The sequence below is a fragment of the Macaca fascicularis genome, chromosome 4 (genome assembly GCF_037993035.2).
Source record: "Macaca fascicularis isolate 582-1 chromosome 4, T2T-MFA8v1.1".
NCBI lineage: Eukaryota > Metazoa > Chordata > Mammalia > Primates > Cercopithecidae > Macaca > Macaca fascicularis.
In genome coordinates, this window is record NC_088378.1 from 36,333,327 (window position 1) to 36,354,313 (window position 20,987).

General features: G+C 36.1%; 1 protein-coding gene across 1 annotated transcript in view; it reads right to left on the reverse strand.

Moving 5' to 3' along the window:
- The window catches only part of MOXD1 (monooxygenase DBH like 1), a 103,759-nt gene that overhangs the window by 73,398 nt on the left and 9,374 nt on the right, over positions 1 to 20,987 (reverse strand). Inside the window, exons 2-4 of the mRNA XM_005551851.5 lie at positions 4,457 to 4,603; positions 2,659 to 2,826; positions 2,437 to 2,520 (exon numbers count right to left, since the gene is read on the reverse strand). Coding sequence (XP_005551908.3) covers positions 2,437 to 2,520; positions 2,659 to 2,826; positions 4,457 to 4,603 — 399 coding nt within the window. The remainder of the gene's footprint in view (positions 1 to 2,436; positions 2,521 to 2,658; positions 2,827 to 4,456; positions 4,604 to 20,987) is intronic.

Below are 20,987 nucleotides of genomic sequence, written 5' to 3' on the forward strand. Positions count from 1 at the left end.
TGGCTTTTCAAAACATAGGAGTCTTTAATTTTATGAAAACAATATATACTTTTCTTAAATTATTAGAAATTATCTCTACTAGAAAAAAGAGCATGGAAATCAGACAACTTAAGGCAATTCCTAGATTTATGAGTTCTACATCATTAGAATTTTGTTGAAACCTTGAATAAGTTGCAAATGAAAACTGGTTTTGAAAGGCTGCCTTAAAACCACTTACATATTACTAAATATTTTGAATTTATTTTTTCGGTAGAGCTCTGTTTTTTGAATAATATCCTATTTGAGTTCATTTTCAAGGAAAATGTTTCATAATACTTAATAAACTTTAAAATATTTTAAGGTTTAGCAAGATAAGGAATCTATACCATAAGTAGTATTCTCACATAATAATAGGATTTTAAATTCTAGCCACCAAACCTCTGTCCCCTGTAACAACAAAAGTTTGTATGGGCACTCCCTTGTGACCTACTGTCCTTCCCTCAAATCCCCTCTTGTTCAAGGTAAAGAATTTTTGTTGTCTAGAAGACCTCCAAACATTGCAAAAAATGCTCCAATGCCTTTCATGTTGATACAAATGTCTACTAAAGACAGCTATGTGTTCCCAAAAGTACTTAATTATAAGTTCGTGTACCTGAGAATTACTTGATACGCTTCTTATAGGAAAGTTTATCTCAGTATTATTTGATATGCTTCATACAGGAAAGTTAGTGAAGAAAGATGAGGTACCAAGCAAATATCCTACATAGAGGGTTGAAACATACACTGACCTCTGAAACATACATAATTAATTTATATCATTCAACTCAATTATTAGCATTAACAATGTCAAGAATAAAAATGCATTAACAGTAAGTGGTTAAGAAATTTACAATTAATGTTTGCCAAAAAGTGGATAAAGGACCGATTGTTTGAAATACTTGTTTTTATTTCTGAATCTACAGTTTTACATTTGTCTCTTAAGCCAGGTTCCAATTAAATTTACCGCAAATGACATACAGTATATACAAATGAAATATTCTCTTTCCTGAGAAAGACTTCTCATTGGTACAAGGGAAGGACTTAGGCATGATATTAATTACACAAAATTAGAATTTGCATTCCCCTTTTCCATACACAAGGTAGAAAATAACTTACTGCACAGAGGTAAATGATTCACCTGCAGTCACACTGTTGGTAAGTCTCCTGTTTGCAAAAATATCCTATAAATATTTAGGACTACCTATTAACTCAATAACATTCCCTAAAGCCAGCCCCTTTGCCTCTGTATGTAGTTATGAATCATTTTGTAAACTAAAGGCAGAACTGTAAACAAAAATATTTGTAAACAAAAGGAAACTAGGGAAATATATTAGAAATTAACAAATTTAAGCCACAAATAAACTTATCAAATGTGCTCAGTGTTTCTATCTCTGCTAAAATGTCTTGAAGTTGATAGGAAAAGTGTTATGACTGTCCACCTTTTACAGATGAGAAAACCTAAGGCTACAGCATTACCCCAGAGTGACTTACCTGAGAGCACATAGTTTAATTAAAGGGTGGACTTACGATTTTCAAACCCATGTATTTCCCTCTAGATTCCAGAGTCTGGCAATTCATTCCTTATCCACACCGCTTCATTACATAGTCTGGGGACTGACAGAAAGGGAGCAATGTCTGGCCTTCTGAATGTTTACAGTGTTCCGTATGCACTATTTAATTCTATCTTATTCTTTCTTGTGTCTTGGCCATGTCTCCCCATTCACTGTAAGTTCTTTGAGAGCATGCGTCATACCTTTGGCCTCTGTGGAACTGTCAACAATTACTAGCACAAAGCCAAGGACTTGTAACTTTTAAAAAATATTTGTTCATTCACTAAGTAGATGCAAAAGTTCTGGAAGGCCTGTTCCAGAAGGGTGGAAAATAATTGTATGGCACAGGCAAATTGGGTTTATCTACTACCCAATTCTGTATTTTTTTTATTTCTGTAGAAATTCACTAATTTTCTTTCTTCTATTTTCAAAAAAATATTATAACTGTTCTTTGATGACAGTATCCAGTGTTTTCAATGAAGCAGATGTTCTCAAACATTATTGGTGAGGAACGTAAGCTTTATGGGTATAATTTATCAATATGTAAACATGCTACTTTAAATGCAATTCCAGTAATTCCAATTGTAAAAATGTTGCCTAAAATAATAATTAGCAGTGTTCACGTGCATACCAAAACTTGTACCTTTGACATGTAAAATTAGGAAATAACCAAAATATTAGCTATAATCCAAGCTTTCAGACTCTTGAAACAGTATGCAGGTGAGCCAAGCCAGCTCTTTTTTCTCTAAAAAACTTTCAAATAATTGAAAAACGTTTCTATATTTTGTACTGTTTTCATTATATTAACAACATCAGTTTCTTCTTCCATTCATGCAAATTAGTTTTAGCCTATGAATGAGTCACATACCTTTATTACATGATGCTTTTCTTGGAACACAGGAATCTTAAACATTTGGCACCAATATGTTGTATCTTTGTTTGGGATGGGGACCTGTCTTAATAAAAAGGGGAGGAAGACACAAAGTCACCTTCTCTTAACATGCGCCTGAATACAATAATGTAAGCAAAAATGTTCATACGCACTTTGAATAAGCCCATCCCTATAATCATAAAACCTGAAAACACTTACGTCCTGATTTACCAGATCAAAGTACTGTAAGGCTGCAGACAGCACACTGGTTTTCTCAGGATTCAATAACCGCAAACTCTTGGTGCCCCTATTGGAGTCATGGTACTTGGGACCAGCTTCTCCTGCATCTTCATGGTGGTAGGCCCAGATCACTCTCACAGTGCTATCCTGGGGATCAGACATGGGCATGGTTAGGTCTCATGAGAGCACTTTCTTTACCACTGAGTTGAGTTTAAAGAACTCTATTGTAAACAAGATATAGAAGCGAAGAAAAGACAACAATGACATTTGGAGTTCTCAACATGGTCTCTAATATTAATTGCACAAATTTGATTAATTCATTAAGGATCCAAATATATGAGTCACTTTTTGGAAGGAATCATCTCTCAGCATGCAAGATTATGTGTTCCAAAACATACTGAAGGACAATTGACTCAGTAAGTACACTTTTAAGTATATGACAACAATAAATCATTGTCATGCCAAAACTTTAAACTTGCAACTGGTAGCTTCTAAACAAATATTCTTGTTCAGCAGCAGAGACTTTGGAAAATTAAATGCCATGGAATATTTTAGGGAAAGATAAATTAATACAACAAAAATTAAAATTACCTTAGACTTTTCCTTTTACAGTAGATGTTTTCCTAAGCACTAGCCTAGTCATACATATAAATTTACAGAAAGTATAAATATAGAAGGATTTCTAATTCTGGATTTTTTAATTACACTACCGTTAATCTATAGTCATTTTATGAATCCGGGGAATTTCCTAGGGACTGGTTTACCACAACTAAGGAAAGTACTGTCAGATGAAATTGGTTTCCATTAAGCAACCAAGAGAGACTGCCCAAAGGGCTATGGGGTGGGGAGGGTTTGAGGGGTGTAAAGAAATTGTTCAATCTTCCCACAGATAAAGGTGTTTTTGCCAGATCTTTGTAATAAGAACTTTGAAAATAAATAATAAAGCAAAACCTATTTATTTTAAACGTTCTCTTTGCTATATTCTTTCTTAATAAGTCAAATGACTATAATTATTATTCCAATTAAAGTATAATTGCACTGTATATTGCATAAAAAGTAATCCCTCTCTTTGCATGCATTTTTTCTGCCTCGTTTACTCTTTACGCTGAATGTTAATCAGAACTGCTTCATACTTTTTACATTCCCATTTTTGAATCTTTAATCTACAAAAAAAAGGTAATTGTATTGGTCTACACAAAATAAAATTAATCCAAGCAATTCATGGACATTTCTGAAGTATTACATATCTTCTAAATATTTAATTTGAATGCACATAAAGATATTAATTTTTGCATGAAGTCTGAAAATAAGAAATCTCATTTAATGTGCCAGTGGGCAATTATAATCAGCCACCTATTCATCTTGATTTTAGAAATTTACAAAGATGAGTCCATTACAAATCAGATGAATTATATCCTAATATTCAGATTCATAATTCTTTCTTGTGTAATGCATTTCTTCAAACATTTATCTGTTGTGTATTTTCAAACTTTATGGAGAAGAAACCAAAATGTATTTATGGCTAAATCATACAAATTTTAAAGGGATCTTCAGAATGTTAAACTCACACAAAAAATGGATTTTATTGAAATTTATAGTCATACATTTTTGGCTTCTAAAAAAAAGTAAAAAAGAAAAAAACTAAAAAAAAAAACAAAAAAGATTTCAAAAATATTACAAAAAAGACTATATGACTTATTCCTCTTATTCTTTAAAGTGCTTCACAAGTGTAAATATACAATTTTTTCATGCATGCATTCACTCATAGATGCCTTACCGTTATACTCTTGTCATTTATGTCACATGTATGCAGCTCTCTGGTAAATTCAATTATTGTGTGTGTGCTATTTTCCATGGCATATTCTAGACGGTAATCTTGCTGAGTATCTTTTTTCAACTCTCTATTTGCATTTGTAAAATAATCCTGTGGAAAATATGGAAAAGAAAAATCAGGATACCTAAATACAGACAGAAAAGAATTTATAGGACCTTTATAAACAAAGTCTTGTTATCTAGAGTTATTTTATAAATCCCGGGAATTTCCAAGGGGCTGGAGTACTCCAATTGGGGAATCAGGTCCTTGGGAAACTAGTCCATCTTTGAACTTCTGACCTTTCAGGAAAGCATAGTGTAGATTGATAGTATCATAGAGCATCAAGAGATGGAATGAATGAACATTTGATACTATCGTGTGCCTTTCCTTCCTTGTAAAAATTAAAAGAGGGACTATAGCACTATGAAATGTCTTACCGCAAAGTTAGCATGTATACAAAAAAAGTTTAACAGCTAGTTAGCAGCAAAGCCAGAATCGGCCCTAAGGTCATCACTCTTTCCATTACAACTCCTGGTGGAGCTCCACTTCACCGTTCACAAGAGCAAAGAGATGTGGGCAAGTGCGGATTATAGGTTGTTTCAATATGACTGTTAATGGCATATTCTTAATAAAATGCAATGGGAAATATGCAAAGAAACAAAACTAGTTGAATTACACGATATCGAAAAACTAGGGAAGCTTTGTTTTGGGGGAGTAGCCATAATTTGCGTACTAAACTTCTTCAACGGTGTACCTATCACTTCTTTTTGAGACGGAGTCTGGCTCTGTCACCCAGGCTGGAGTGCAGTGGCGCGACCTCTGCTCACTACAACCTCCACCTCCCGGGTTCACGTCATTCTCCCGAGTAGCTGGGGCCACAGGTGCCCGCCACCACGCCTGGCTAATTTTTAAATATTTTTAATAGAGACAGGGTTTCACCGTGTTAGCCAGAATGGTCTCAATCTCCTGACCTCGTGATCCGCCCATCTCAGCCTCCCAAAGTGCTGGAATTACCGGTGTGAGCCACCGCGCCCGGCCAGTGTACCTATCACTTCTGGGAGGCAGACCAGTGCAGCGGAGAGAACATGGGATTTGGAAGAAAATGACTAGGATGTGACTCCCAGCTGTACTCTTAAACAGCCTTGAAGAATTGTTGAAGTAAAACTCTGAAAGCTTTAGTTTTAACATTACTAAAATGGGGATAATATATACCTATTTTATAGATTTTGAAAAATAAACAAATGAGATAGCATGGGCAGGGGCATAACTGCCTACATGGTTAGCGCCCATTCGATACATATTTTCTCCTTTGCACCATAGTTTGGTTTTATCCCCAAAATATCTTCTTATGCCTTTTACCATTCGCCTACTCTGTTGAGTCATCAAAATCACAGTATTAATTTTTGTCACTTATAAAAGACACAAAATTTGCCTTAATGACAGCCTTTCTGTTTTTCAGTACCTAATGATATTTTATTTTTGAGAAGTTGTACAGTTGATTTAGAATATACATGCTGAAACATAATTATAATTACTTTTACTAACAGTAAAATTGTATTTGAAGAACTGATTGCTATGTTTGACTGAGAAAATGCGATATACAAGACAAAACCTCACATTGTCTATAAAAGTCATAGTCAAATAGATGGCATTTGGCATTTTTATTCCTAGCACCTTTGTATGGTAATTATCAAGTGTGCGTGTATTTCCCATCCAGGGTACCACATCTAGATTTTCTTTAGTATCTTAAAATCCCAAATTATTGGCAATGCAGAGTCTAACTCACCTTTCTTCACAATGTTAACAATAACTACAGCTTCTTATATGCACCAGGCCCTGTTTACACCTGTTACATGTATTAACTAAACTAATCTTCAAATCAAATCTATTAGATAAAACTATTTTTCTATTTTACAGATGAAGATATCAAAGAACAAAGAGGCTAAGTGACTTGCCCAGGATTTACAGCTGATAAATGGAAAGGCAGGATTCAAACCCTGGCACTCTGGCCCCAGAGTCTGGATCCTTTTTCACTCATCTACAGTGCTGGCATAGGATGGGTACATTTATTTTTGTTTATTTTTTCTGTCTCCAGAAATTAGCTATGTCAGTTTTTCACATAAAATGTTACTTTTCTTCTGCCAAAGTTGAGGTTTGTCAAAATTCTTATTTTGAGAACTGGGTTGCAATTGTGAAAGCAATTTAAATGAAATACTCCTGTGAATCTGTGATTTTCCCATTTTTCATCACATAGATTTTCAATATGTAAATGAAATAACAATGTCTGTAGACAACGAGAAATTTCGATTAGTTAACTGTGCCTTTTCACTGAACTCATACTTCATTACATGATCCAAGCAATCAGTTTTTGCAATACAATACAAACTGTAATCAGTTCAAAGAGTAGAATAATTATCCGACTCTTGCAAATATGTTTCCAAAACCATTATTTCCACAAAATATCCAGTTGGTTTGCCAATTTTCCACTCATTCTATTTCCACTCAACAATAGCAACTCCTTCCAGCTATTCCACCTTTTTCTGGCTTTTCAGATAACTCAGTTATTAGAAAATGAGAGAAACTTTGCTCAACTTATATTGATGACCCCTTGCGCCATCTGCCCTGTGTAATCAAGTGAGTGCTTAATATTTAGAAAAGACAGCTGTCAATTATTTCAAAGTTCTGAACTCCTGGAAAAATGCAGTTGTCTGAAAGAAGCTCATATCTTCAACATTCCTGAAGGAAAATATGGTTGGATCTTATTTTAAATAAAATTTAAATATGAACTAACCTAACCACCATGGTAATTCCACTATAATTTTTCTCACAGGCTGGACGCAGTGGCTCATGCCTGTAATCCCAGCAATTTGGGAGGCCGAGGGGGTTGGATCACCTGAGGTTAGGAGTTTGAGACCAGCCTGGCCAACATGGTGAAACCCTGTCTCTGCTAAAAATACAAAAACTAGCTGGACGTGGTGGCAGGAGCCTGTAATCACAACTACACAGGAGACTGAGCTGAGGCAGGAGAATTGCTTGAACGTGGGAGGCAGAGGTTGCAGTGAGCCAAGTCTGCGTCATTGCACTCCAGCCTGGGTGACAAAAGCAAAACTTCATCTCAAAAAAAAAAAAAAATTTTTCACATTTTCTAACTTTGAGGTCCTATTTTGGAGGCAGATCTTCAGATCTGATTACAATACACCTTAGTTATCCAAATAATATTATTATTTAACATGTTTACTTCAGCTGGGCCCTTCTAATGGCTGGCAATCCATGTTAATCTCTTGCTATTTTCTGAAGACACCTCCCAAAACAAATATTCTAAACCTTCTCTATGCAAGATTCTGACATGTCCCCACCCTCAGCTTGTGATTACACATCTCAGTTTATTGAGAGAATTTCAGTTATGAGATATGAGAGCTCCCATTTTCATGCTTTTTATCCTAAAAAATATCTACTTCATGGAATAAAAATAACAATAATGATTTTAAAAGAAAGCAGAAAAAGAGAAAAAAAAATAAAGAGACGATGGAATAAATAGAAAATAGATGTCAATGAAACATCACAATAGATTCTACAGACACTAAAAGGTTAATAATATTATGCTTATCTTGAAGCCAAATAATTGGATACTTTAGATGAGAAACAAAGTCCTGACAAGACAAAAACCAGCCAAAGTCATTCAGAATAACAGAGGTACTCTGAATAGCCCCATAATCTACTCATGGGTAAAGACCTTCCTAAGAAAATTCTAGGCCAAGATGCTTTCACTGGGAATTTTACCAAATATTTGAGGAAGAGGTAATACCAACTGTTCACAAATTCTTCTAGAAAATGAAAGAGGACAGAACACTTCCTAACTTTCTTTCTTTCTTTCTTTCTTTTTTTTTTTTTTTTTTTTTTTTGAGACAGAGTTTCATTCTTGTTGCCCAGTCTGGAGTGCTGGAGTGCAATGACATGATCTCAGCTTGGCACGATCTCAGTTTACCGCAACCTCCACCTGCCGGGTTCCTAATTCTTTTTTTTATACCAGCATTATTTTGTCACCAAAATTAAAGACACTACCAAAAAAATTACACACCATATTACTCATGGACCTAGATGTGTATTTCCTTAAATATAGAAATAAAAATACTTCTTAGCAAATAGAAGCCAGCAACATAAAAAAAGAATAATACAGCACGATTGTGCAGAATTGTCTTAACATTAGAAAATCAATCAATACGACTTAGCACATCAAAAGTCTAAAAAAGAAAAACCATATGATGAACCCAATAAATGCAGAAAAAAACCAGTTGATAACATTCATTCACTGCAGAATGTCTCAGTAAACTAGCAATAGAAGGGCACTTCTTCAGCCCTTTAAAGGGCACCTATAAAAAACCTACAGCTAACATACTTGATGATAAAAGACTGAATTCTTCCCCTTAAGTTTAGGAACAAGTCCGAGAAACAAAGCAAGGCACATTCTCCACATGGAAAGCCCTACAGTGATTGTCCACCTTGAACGGTTTATTTCTGTTATTCCCTGGCTCTATTTTCACCTCCCATCCCCTAACTAAGGACCTCAAAGTTCTGTCCTTAAAATTATATTTCTGTCTTCATATTTCACCATTTGGGAATCTCATCTGCTCCAACAGTTACAAATCATTACCTTTATTCAGCATCACATATTCAAAAGTCTTTTTCACTTGGAAGTCTTATTGTCATTTCAAATGCAATAGATCCAAAATTGTATTCATATTTTACTTGTGTTCCTAAATTTCTTTAATTATACTGCCATTCTCCTAGCTATCTAAATTCAAAACTGTAGTCTTTATTTTTTTTTTCTTTTTTGAGACAGGGTCTCACTCTGTCATCCAGGCTGGAGTACAGTGGTGGAAACACAGCTCACTGCAGCCTCATCCTCCTGGTTTCAATTTTATTTCTTGTAGAGATGAGTTTTCACCATGTTGCCGAGGCTGGTCTCAAACTCTTGAGCTCAAGTGATCTACCTGCCTCAGTTTCCCAAAATTCTGGGATCACAGGTGTAAGCCACCATGCCCAACCTGTAGTTTTCTATCACTTCTTTCCTGTGACTCACATCTCCACACGTAGCCCCTGCTTCTATCAAGTCTTCCTTTGAAAATGAACCTACCTTTTATTTCTATTTCATTTTGACTTCTCCTATCTCCCACAGTCTACATTTACATACTCTGGCATAGTCTTCCTTGAAAAATCACTCTCAGCATGTCACTGCATTGTATTCAACTGTATATAGTACAAAGTCTGTAATTTAGAGTCCAGGTTTCCTCACATTGAGCCTAACCTGGCTTTCCAGGTTACCTATTATCAATCTCACCACAGCACCTGTACTAATTGCTCCCTTCAATTACTCTGCCTTTTCCCAGCTCTTTGCTTTTGTTCACATTCTTCTTCCCTATCCCCCCCACCCCACTGTCTTCATTCAACTAAGATATACTCTTCACTAACTCCACCTACTGAATCTCTTTTTTCTGCTAAGGCTCATGCTTCTATTTCCCCTGTGAAGTTTTCCTTGATCATTCCAACCAGAAGTGATGATTCCCTCTCTGAATCCCTATTCCTCTATTTACATTCCCATGTAGCATGCAATCTATTCTAGGCATTGCCTTATCTTCTCAACCATGTGATAATTGCCTAGAATTAAAAAGTTAATCTGAGTATTTCAGTTATAAAGTTGTGCCTTTAGAATACTTATTTACACTGTCAATGGAACAAAAAAAAGCGGGGAAAGAAAATTATTTTCCCATTTGCTCTTAATTATATTTACACATGGTTAAGACCGGATATGGAATGTGTTTAACCAGATGCTAGAATGAGTTTAGGTCTGTATGATCTGCCATACAGACACATCTGGCACTGAAATCTGGGAATGTTATTGTGACCTTTTAGCTGCTACATGCACATGAATCTTAGGAGGCTGACATTAGTATTCAGAAAAAAGAGTTTATACATGCAACAACTATTTTAAATCCTTTTACACAAGGAGATAATACCCTACCTATTTTAAGTAAATAAGAAAAAAGAATAGATCTAAGAGGGAGAAGTCATGTTTCAGAAGGAATTCTGATGTTAATTTACATCCTCAATACCCAACGCAGTGACTGGCATGTTGAAGATGCTCAAGAAATACATGCACATACTTTGAAAAGGAGCGTCCTGCTTTTCTTTCTGTTAAATCTAAATAAGGAGATAATTTTGAAAGTAAAAGATAAAACACAAGAATCTATCATCTGATATTCACGGCTTTGTGGTACAGAAATAGTTTAACTTAATGGGACCAAAGTATTCCCCAGTAGTACCTTATTTCTTCTGTCCGTATTAAGAAAATACATGGACTGTAATCAAACACAGCTTTAATGCTGTCAATATTATACAAAAGAAGTGGTATATTGGCCAAACTTAAAAGCACAATTAAATGAAGTAAAAGAAGAGAAAAAGGCAAAAAAAAAAAAAAAAAAAAAAAAAAACCACCAAAAAACAACAACAAAAAAAACAAAACTGGAATCCTAAACTTCATAGCATTCAACTATTCTTGCCCGGAGGATGAAAAGCAGAAAAGAAAAGAGGGAAATAGAAGGAGAAAAAGAAAGCAAGCCACTGAAAGAATAGTCAGCAATAAAACCATCAGTCTTGAACCAGATTTAGATTGGTTAAAGCTGACAACAAGTGTTAAATGAGTTTAAGTTTCCTGACAGTCTGACAAAAGGATAAATGTTATTCAAGTGGATAATCAATGGATATGTTATTGTGTTACTATCATCCTCTAGGAAAAATACTAGAGAATGAAACAGATACAGTAAAACACTGACCAATTAAGAGTTCGAACACGGGTAAAGTCACTTAAAAGTTGATATTCACAAAACCATACTGGATAGTACTTAGGAGATATTTAAGAAAACTTCCTAGATCATTTTCACTACATCTGATTTCACCTTTAGAATTAGAACTAAATGACATTCTCACCCACTCCTCATTTTATTTAGCGAATAGAATCAAATGCAGCCCTATTATGCACTCATGGTAAAGGCCATTCCTCAGCTATCTTCCTACGGTGCTTTATATTCCAGGATTTTAGAAATAAAAATAGAAATGTTGATCACTGTGCACTCTTATTATTGTGGCCTGATATCACAGTTATTATAAAAATGTAATTGTATAATATATCTATTTAACATATCATATATGTATCATAAATATACAATATTGACAAAAGTCACTCCAATTAAGAATCATTAAAATTAGGCTTTATGGGGGTAAGAAGGATGGAGAGGATTCAGAGAATCATGATTCTGCATAAATTTTGTAAGAATTTAAGAAAAAAACATGTAGATTTTTTAAAAATGTAAATATAAAAGCTGATACACACAAGTCATTCTCACATTTATACAATATTAATTATCTGCAAAGTGAAATATACTTGAGGTAATGTTATTCTATACAAATGGCTTTATGTGGCTCTCAATCATATTCTAATTCAAATACTTTGATTTAGATCAGTTTCAATATGAATCATCACTGAGGTATGATTTTTGGTTTTGTGATTATGTTGATTATGTATTTAGCTTGTTTATACATTTTTAGATAAAAATTACTTGTTACACCTGAAAATATGAGTCAATAATTAAATTCCAATAATAAAGCTAATTTTCAGTTGTTCCATAGACTATTACTCCTGAAACACGTTGTCACAAGATATTTTTTCTTTTGAACACTTCGTGCTTTGAAAAATGTATGAAATATATACTTGAGGTTTTGAAATGCTGTGTAGCAACAGTAACATAAATTGCCATCAGAAGCTGGTGGTAAGTTGACATCTATTATTTAGCATGATAGCATGAGTACTTGCTGTCACTTTCAAACTGAGATAACATATACCAAAAAACCTTGCTATGACCTCTTGTTTAAAAGTATGATGACACAGATGTTAAATTGATTCTCACTCATTGTTAGTCTATTTTTCTCTCAAATAAAATCTGTGACTGGTGCTGTGTTACACAGGAGGAAGTAAAAACTCTTACGGGTGTAATGAAAGAAATGAATAGACCTTGGCTGAGCTTGGAAAACTGAATGTAAGCACAGCTGCAGGGAGATTCTTGAGAAAAATGTTACCATCTATCATCATTTTCTTCAACAGGTGCTTGTAGTTTTTCTTTTTCTAAATCTCAAAAGCCTCGTTACTTCAAACATTTGTTTATAATATTAATTTCTATAATAAGTATTATGGTGGTTTAGTAATATTGATAGTATAATAATAAATATTTTGTATTAAAGGGAATCTTTGATCCTAAAATATCATCGAGCTGTATAAACAAATTATATAAACACAATCTTCAGAGTTCAATATAAGCTGATCTTAATAAGTTATTTCTTCACTAATCTTAGAAATTTAAGTGGAATGTCAAAATAGAAGGTGCTTACCTTTTAGAAACCACTTCAGATAAAGCTGAAACTGCCTGTGTCTAATAAGGGATCTGTTAAATACCTACCAAAATGCCAAAATATGAGCGCTGTAGCTAGTGTTCCAATGAGAAAGAGGCCCACCTGAGCAACCTGTTTGTTCTTTAAGTTGTTGTTCACCTAACAACAAACATCCTGAATTTTCTCCCATGCCAACTGTCTCATTTCAGTTGTCACGTAGGATAATGTAATACCTTGCTATAATTATAGAATCATGAAAGATACAGAATAAAATCAAATTTTTGACTCTTCATTTGGAATAATATATTTCAGCGGAAAAAACAATTTCAGACTACACCATGCGAGTAAGATGCTATTTTGCCTTCATCCTATCCTTCATCCTATCACCTTAATTTTTAAAACATTTGGATGATGGCTGGGCACAGTGGCTCACACTTGTAATCCCAGCACTTTGGGAGGCCAAGGTGGGCGGATCACCTGAGGTCAGGAGTTTGAGGCCAGCCTGGCCAACATAGTGAAACCCCATCTCTACTAAAAATACAAAAATTAGCTGGTCGTGGTGGTGTGCGCCTGTAATCCCAGCTCCTCAGTGGGGTGAGGCAGGAGAATCACTTGAACCCAGGAGGTGGAGGTTGCAGTAAGCTGAGATCATGCCACTGCAGTCCAACCTAGGCGACAGAGCGAGATTCTGTTTCAAAAAAAAAAAAAAAAAGAATTATCTTAACTGGTTATGTCTATTTTTTGCAAGGAACAAATTTTTAAGTTAAAACTAGTTCTTTTCTTCTCTCCCTTCCTTCCTTCCTCCTTCCTTCCTTCCTCCCTCCCTCCCTTCCTTTCCTCTGTCCTTTCTTCCTTCAACCCTCCCTCCCTCCCTTTCATTCTTCCTTTCTTCCTCCTTCTCCCCTCTCCTTTCTTTCCCCAGCATATACTTTATTGAGTGACTATTCTTCAGACCTTGTGTAGGCTTGAGGATACATGACTATACAGGACAGTAGACAATGGAACTTATAGTTTAGTTGTGGGTGGGGGGGCAGACAATTTCTGAAGAAATTTAAATAATAAAATATCCAACAATGTTTAGAGAAATACTTACAGAAAAATAAAACAGAGATAACAGGCGAATCAGAAGGCTATTTCAGGGTGAGTGATCAGAAAAGTCACCACTGAGGCGATGATACTTAGGCTGAGACCACAATTAGGAACCGTCCATGCAATGTGTGGAGAAAGTAGTTTCCAGGAAGAGACAGTAGCTATTGAAAAGGGCCTGGACAGGAGGTTGGGTTATCCAGTGTGATGAAGCAAATAAAAGCTAGTGGGACTGAATTACAGTGCCCAAAGGGGTCCCTGAAGTTAGCAGAGATCAGATGAGGACCCAGACATTGTGATAACTTATATGCCATGGTAGGGAACTAAAAGCAGCAAGTGGCATAATGTATATCTATATCTGTATCTCTATATTTCTGTGGCTTCCATGTGAAGAATGAGGAGAAGAAGGAATAGGAGTGGTGGTTGGAAGACACTTAGGAGCCTGGCAGTGGTCCTGCAGGTTCAAGCTTGAGTGGTAGTATCACTGGAGAGAGGTAGGCAGGTGTTAGATTTAGTTTCGAGGAAGAGTCAATAGAACTTGAAGATCGGTTTTATATATTGGGTGAAGGAAGGAGCAGAAAGAAGGATGGCTCCTAATTTTTGACTGGAGCTAAAGCTAACAAGAAGTGCCATTTGTGAGATGGGGAAGCCTGGGAAGGAAACAGGTTGGAGTTAAGTCAGGTCAAGTTTCAGATGCCTACCTAGAGGGAAGGCCAGGAAGCAGAGAACATGTAGACCGTTCTTAGGTCAAAGCAATGCATCACTGGGGAGGGGCTCAGGACCTCGGAAACTTCACATTCAGCTTTGCTTTTGAAGCCCTCCACCTTCTTTTGAGTATATACCAGTCAGAAAACATTCTTTTCCCTCTTTTAATTATTTTTTCAGATTTCAAAACTTATATATAACAACTATAGAGAACTCAAAATATACTGAAATTATTATTATTATTATTATTATTATTAGTTATTATTTGAGACACAGTTTCACTCTATCGCACAGGCTGAAGTTCAGTGGCACGATCATGGCTCCCTGCAATCTCCGCCTCCTGGGTTCAAGCAATTATCGTACCTCAGTCTCCCAAGTAACTGGGATTACCTGTGCCCGCCACTATGCCTGGCTAATTTTTGTATTATTAGTAGAGGCAGGGTTTCACCATGTTGGCCAGGCTGGTCTCAAACTCTCGAACTCCTGACCTCAAGTGATCTGCCTGCCTTGGCCTCCCAAAGTGCTGGGATTACAGGCATGAGCCAGTGAACCCAACAATATACTGAAATTAAAAACAGGAAAAGAGATGAAATACTCTCATAACCTTTGTAATGATTCAATGTATGTCTATCCAGAGACCAGGCGAACTTCTTGAGGCAGGTGAAAAAACAATATAGATAGTTTTATAGTTGTTAATGGCTTCCCCTCCATTCATTTCTTGAATAACCTGAAAGTGTAAAAGCAAAGTAATTTCAGCATCACACATAAGTTGGAAGATAGGCTGAAGGAAACTTAATTCCAGCTCCCACCAAAGGAGAATTTGTCTCAAAAATGTTTTAAGAAATGATCACATAGTATTCAATACTTCCAGTGACAATGCTCATGATCTCACAATCTTACAAGGCAACCCACTCAATTTTAATAGCTCTGGTTGTCAGAAATGTATTCCCTATAGTAAGCTAAATTATTCTACTCTTTAATTATATTTATTGGGTCTTCTTTCTTCTGGGGCCTACTAAGTAGGAACTAATCCACCTTTCCTGAGCAAGACTGTCCACTACTACTCCAAAGACAATGACCATGTCTTTCTCGTTGTTCTTTCTCCAGGCAAAATATTGCCAGCTGTTTTTCATTCCTCAGGTACTCAGATTTCCCAAGGTTTCAACCATCCTTGTAATTCTTTGATATGCTCCAGTTTATCCACATGTCCATTAAGAGCTGTTTCCAGAAGGAGTCCTCTGGTGTGGTCAGCCTAAGATAGGGTGCTATGTCAATATTACTTCCCTTGATATGAACAGTAGAATTTTAGGCTAATATTGCATTTATCAGTTTGGCAGCCACATTGTATTGAGCTAATACAATATGAGCTAATACTTAGAGCTTTTTCATATGAATTCCAGTTAAGTACAGTTTTATACTGTGTACATGCATGGATCATTTTTTAACAGAGTTGTTGAACTTTACTTGTATTCCCAATGAATTTTTAACTTTTAGTTTCCTTTTATTCTTTTAGAATGTCACTATCTTTTAAGTCCTCATTATGTAATCTAATGTAGATAGTCTATTAATAATGAGTTTGGAGCGGGGCACAGTAGCTTACGCCTGTAATTCCACCCGAGGCAGGTGGATCACTTGAGGTCAGAAGTTTGAGACCAGCTTGGCCAACATGGTGAAACTCCATCTCTACTAAATATACAAAAATTAGCCAGGTTTGGTGGTGCACGCCTGTAATCCTAGCTACTCTGGAGGCTGAAGCAGGAGAATCATTTTAACCTGGGAAGTGGAGGTTGCAGTGACCTGAGATCGTGCCACTGCACTCCAGCCTGGCAAAAAAGTGAAACTCCATCTAAAAAAAAAAAAAAAGAGTTTGGGGTATGGGTTTAAAATATTAATGATTACAACTAATTCAACTTTATTAGTGCATCCTCTATAAGGATATAGTGAGAAACCCTGCAAAATACCTTACTGTCACTCAGATGCACCTATATTTAATACCCTAATCTACAGGTCCGGCAAATCAAATGCAAAATAAAATGCAGTCTTGTATAATCTGTGTGTACTGAAACCATGCCGGTCTCTAGTGATTAATGATTACAAGGTGTTCACAAACCAATTACTTCAAGTTTCACTTCGAAGTTTTTTCAAAAATTACTATAATCTCTCCTACCTATACATTTAGTGCAGACCTTTTCCCTAAGTTCAAAAGCTGGAATATTTGTCTTCATCTGGTCTTCTGACCATCCTCTCATTACGCTAAGCAATTGATTCATTATAATATCTTGTATTTATTAAATATTTTCAGTGTGTCACACACTCTACTAAGAGTTTTACATGCCTATTTCATTTAATCCTCATGAAAGCCCATGCATTAAATATGATCTCCCTTCTTCACAGAAAGAAACTGTCACTTAGGTTAAGGAGTTTGCCAAGGGCCATACAATGAATAAGTAGCAAGCAGTGCAGGGATTCATACCCAGTCTAGAAGATTTCCTGCTCTTCACTTCTCAGCAGATATTTCTTGAATACCTGCCAACCACATGGAATTATTCCTGGTACCTCTAGAAGATTTGGCAGCATTGACACAGTCATCAACTTGCAAATGTTCCTTCATACTCTAATAAGATACTAATTATCCACCACTGCTGTTACTCTTCCTCCTCCTCCCTCTGCAACTATAGCTTGAGGGCATTTCACTGCTTATTAGTAACCTTGGAGAATGGAGACAAAAGGGAAGGGGTATCTATTTACATAACTGGAAAGACGCTGGAGAATTTTTCAGAATAAAAAGGGGGTCCATTTTGTTACTGTGAATTCTAATAAAAGATTTTGGAGAAGAATACTTCTCTTGGCTTAAATACAAGCCTAGAATTACCTAGGACTTTCATTTACTAATGAAATGAACTAACATTGCTTTGACGCCCTGTGACCACACACAACTGTTAAATTTTAAACTCTGTGTGTGCAGTTATTCATGTTGCTTAGAAATAGAGCAGCTGGTACCGGTTGACAAAAGGTGTGTAGGAATGGGAGAGGGTTATGAGGATGAAAGAAAGACTCCTAGTTCAGAAAATTTTTAAACACACCTCTACCCTCAGTTCAACAATTGTTGTCTCAGTCCACAAATTATTATTATTATTTGGGGGACAGAGTCTTGCTCTGTTGCCCAGGCTGGAGTGCAGTGGTGCAATCACAGCTCACGACAGCCTCAAACTCCTGGCTTCAAGTGATCCTCCTGCCTCAACCTCCCGAGTAGCTGGGATTGTAAGTGTCAGTCACTGTGCCCAGCCTTCACTATATAAATTAGTGAAAATACTTACCCATTAAGCTTATCCTAGAAGAGTTTCCATGTCAGGAAAACCCAGCTTATTTTCCTATCTAAAAAAATAATCTTAAATGTGCAAGCACATGCTAGCCCTTGCTTAAAACATCAGATGGTCACTCTGAATGGCTGTGTATGGGAATCTTGCTTTGTATCCCCATGTCCTATGCCTGGAATTTTCCAGGCTTCTGCAGGTTGAGTTGCCTGATTCCCACCAAAGAACCTAACCACATAAGGTCAGTAGTTACTGTACTTGCCCCACATCAGAATCAAAGGAGAAACTTGAAAAATATATTAATGCCAGTGTCCACCTCCCAAGGATTGTGCTTTGACTGGTGGGGGACGGGGTTGCCTGGGCACTGGAATTATTAAAACATCTCCAAGTGATTCTAATGTGCAGATGAGCTTGAAATTTTGACATAGGAATAAAAAGTATCTTTCTCAGTTCTCACTTCTCTATTAACTCTGACTGCTCATGACTGGACTGCAGTCTGCCATAGCATGAACTCATCTTGGCCCTATCCAAAAGGATCTGGGTCTCCCAAGTACCAGGAGGCCCAGTGTCTACCTGGTTACATCTATATGAGTTTCCTTTTATAAGTGAGATTTCAATGTATAAACTTCATAGGGGAAAAAAGGCAGAAATTTAGTTTTTCCTAAGAAACTTGAGATTTCAAAGTTTTAGTTTAAAAATTGTATGAAAGATGGAAATCTTCCCCAGATATACATTTTTTATTGATCTATCTTCTCAAAGGCCTTTAGCTCTTTAATATTATTGAAGATGAGAAAGAATACAGAACATAAGAGAAATACATCCATGCCTAGTACTAAGAAAGAAACTTCTATAAAATCACCAAGTCTCTAGATCAAAGCTTGAGCTTACTCTAGCTGAGCTTACTAAACATCTGTGTAACAATCCCACAGAAATAGAAAAGAGAGCTCATGCAGTTCAGACACATTTGAAAAAAACATTAATTATATTTTCCTCAGGTAGGTAGTTTCCTGTATTCAAGGTCTACTGAGTTCTTTGATGCCCATGCCAGATAATCTTCTTCATAGTACATAATGCTTTGAATTGTACACACTATGGTTAACGTCGAAAGACAATCTTCAAAACTTGGGACACTTGTTTTCTTTCATGTTTTGAGTATCGGCACCCTAATCTCAAATAGCCACACAGACACACTGCTTATCACGTCACTCCGTTTTAATTATCTGCACAGCACTTAGCACTTTCTGATGTTTCTCTTGCTTATTTATTTGTTGACTGCTGCCACCCCACCCCCCACCACAATACGGGCTCCTTAATACCAATGGTTTTATCTCATTCAATATCATGTCCCCAGCATCTAGAAGTGTTCAATAAATATTCAGTAAATATTCAGTAAATGAACATTCCAACATTCTGAGTATCTTCCTGAAACAGTCATATGACAGCCACAGATGATTTCTATGCTGTGTGACATGGAGCCCCAGGTTTATACACCTAAGAAATGAGAGTAATAAGATATTGACCTCACAGGACTATCATGAGAATTGCATGAGGACACACTGTAAGGACTTATCACAAGGTATGGCATATGATGAATGAAAAATCATAAACATCATGTTATGGAAATGTGTAAGTGTGCCATTTATAGTGGAATAAAAGCAGTAAGAGAAATGCCATGATTTCATTTTATGAATTTGTTTAAAATGTATCTGATTATACATGTTCTTTCACTATTTAGGAGGAAAATTAACATACGTTTTTATGTAAGTTACAGTTTGCTTTCAGGAGAAGAAGACCACCAAATTGGGCCTCAGAGGAATAAATCCAGGCTGCTGATCTGTATGGCCCTAGTAAGCCATTTAACAGTTACCTAAGGTTTGGTTTTCTCACCTGAAACATTGAAGGGAGAGGCAAGCAACAGTAGGAGGTTTGAGGGCAATCAACCAAAGTATGAGCTCTTAAGAGGCAGCAAGTAAATACACAAAACATCAATATTTAGCTCATAAAAGCAGGAATGGTGTCAAGATTTTCTCACAATGTTTGGCTAAATTAGACATAAGACAGACCTTCATAATAAATTAAATCTGATCCATACATTACTCGTATGATATTCAGATATATAATCCCTAGCTTACAGTTAATAAAAATTATCCATTTGAAATTATTTTTGCAGACATTTTTGCGTGTATGCTATATGGTGTCCTTATGAACAGCTTTTTTCCCTACTGAAATTTAACAAGTTAAAAAGAAATAGATTTAAAAGAAGCTTCCTGGAGAAATGTTTTTCCTGTTTAAAAGTTATTTACCAGTTATTTTTTTAAGTTACAATAAAAAGCATTGTGAGTCATCCATATGCAGTTTTTTAAATTACATATGGATCAAATACTTACAGAAACATGACAATGTGTAATAAATTCATCCCTTTCACCAGTAACTTTATTTTAACAGGGCTCTATTACAAATGAAAAAATCAATAAACCACCATTCAGTTTCTTTGAAGTAGACTCTTGCCTCTCCTTCCAACACTCCAGAAATATGCCATCGGTTGCCTAAAGCCTTGAACTTTGTTTGTCAATTCAGGTGCATTGTTTCCTTAGCGGTTAGGTCTGCCTGTTTCCTCGGGCTAATTATGAAATCATCTGCTCTGCCAGTGAGAAGCATACAGCTGAAGAGCATCATCCTGTGTTCCAGCATTACTCTGGAGCATGTGTCCTTATTACTAATGCACAAAGCATGATGCTTGGAGAGGTCCCTTCGTTGTCTGGAAATCGGGGGGCATAATCCGAAGACTTATAAATATCTCTTAACAAAGCACCAGCTGAGCTGTGTCAGGGTTGCACACTCTCTTCATCTGTCCCTTACAGCCTTTCAATTTGCTTTCCAAACATTTCTTTGTTGCCGTTGGCTGGGGTGTGCTTAAAAGAAGCACATCGTTAACCACAAAGAATGCTGGC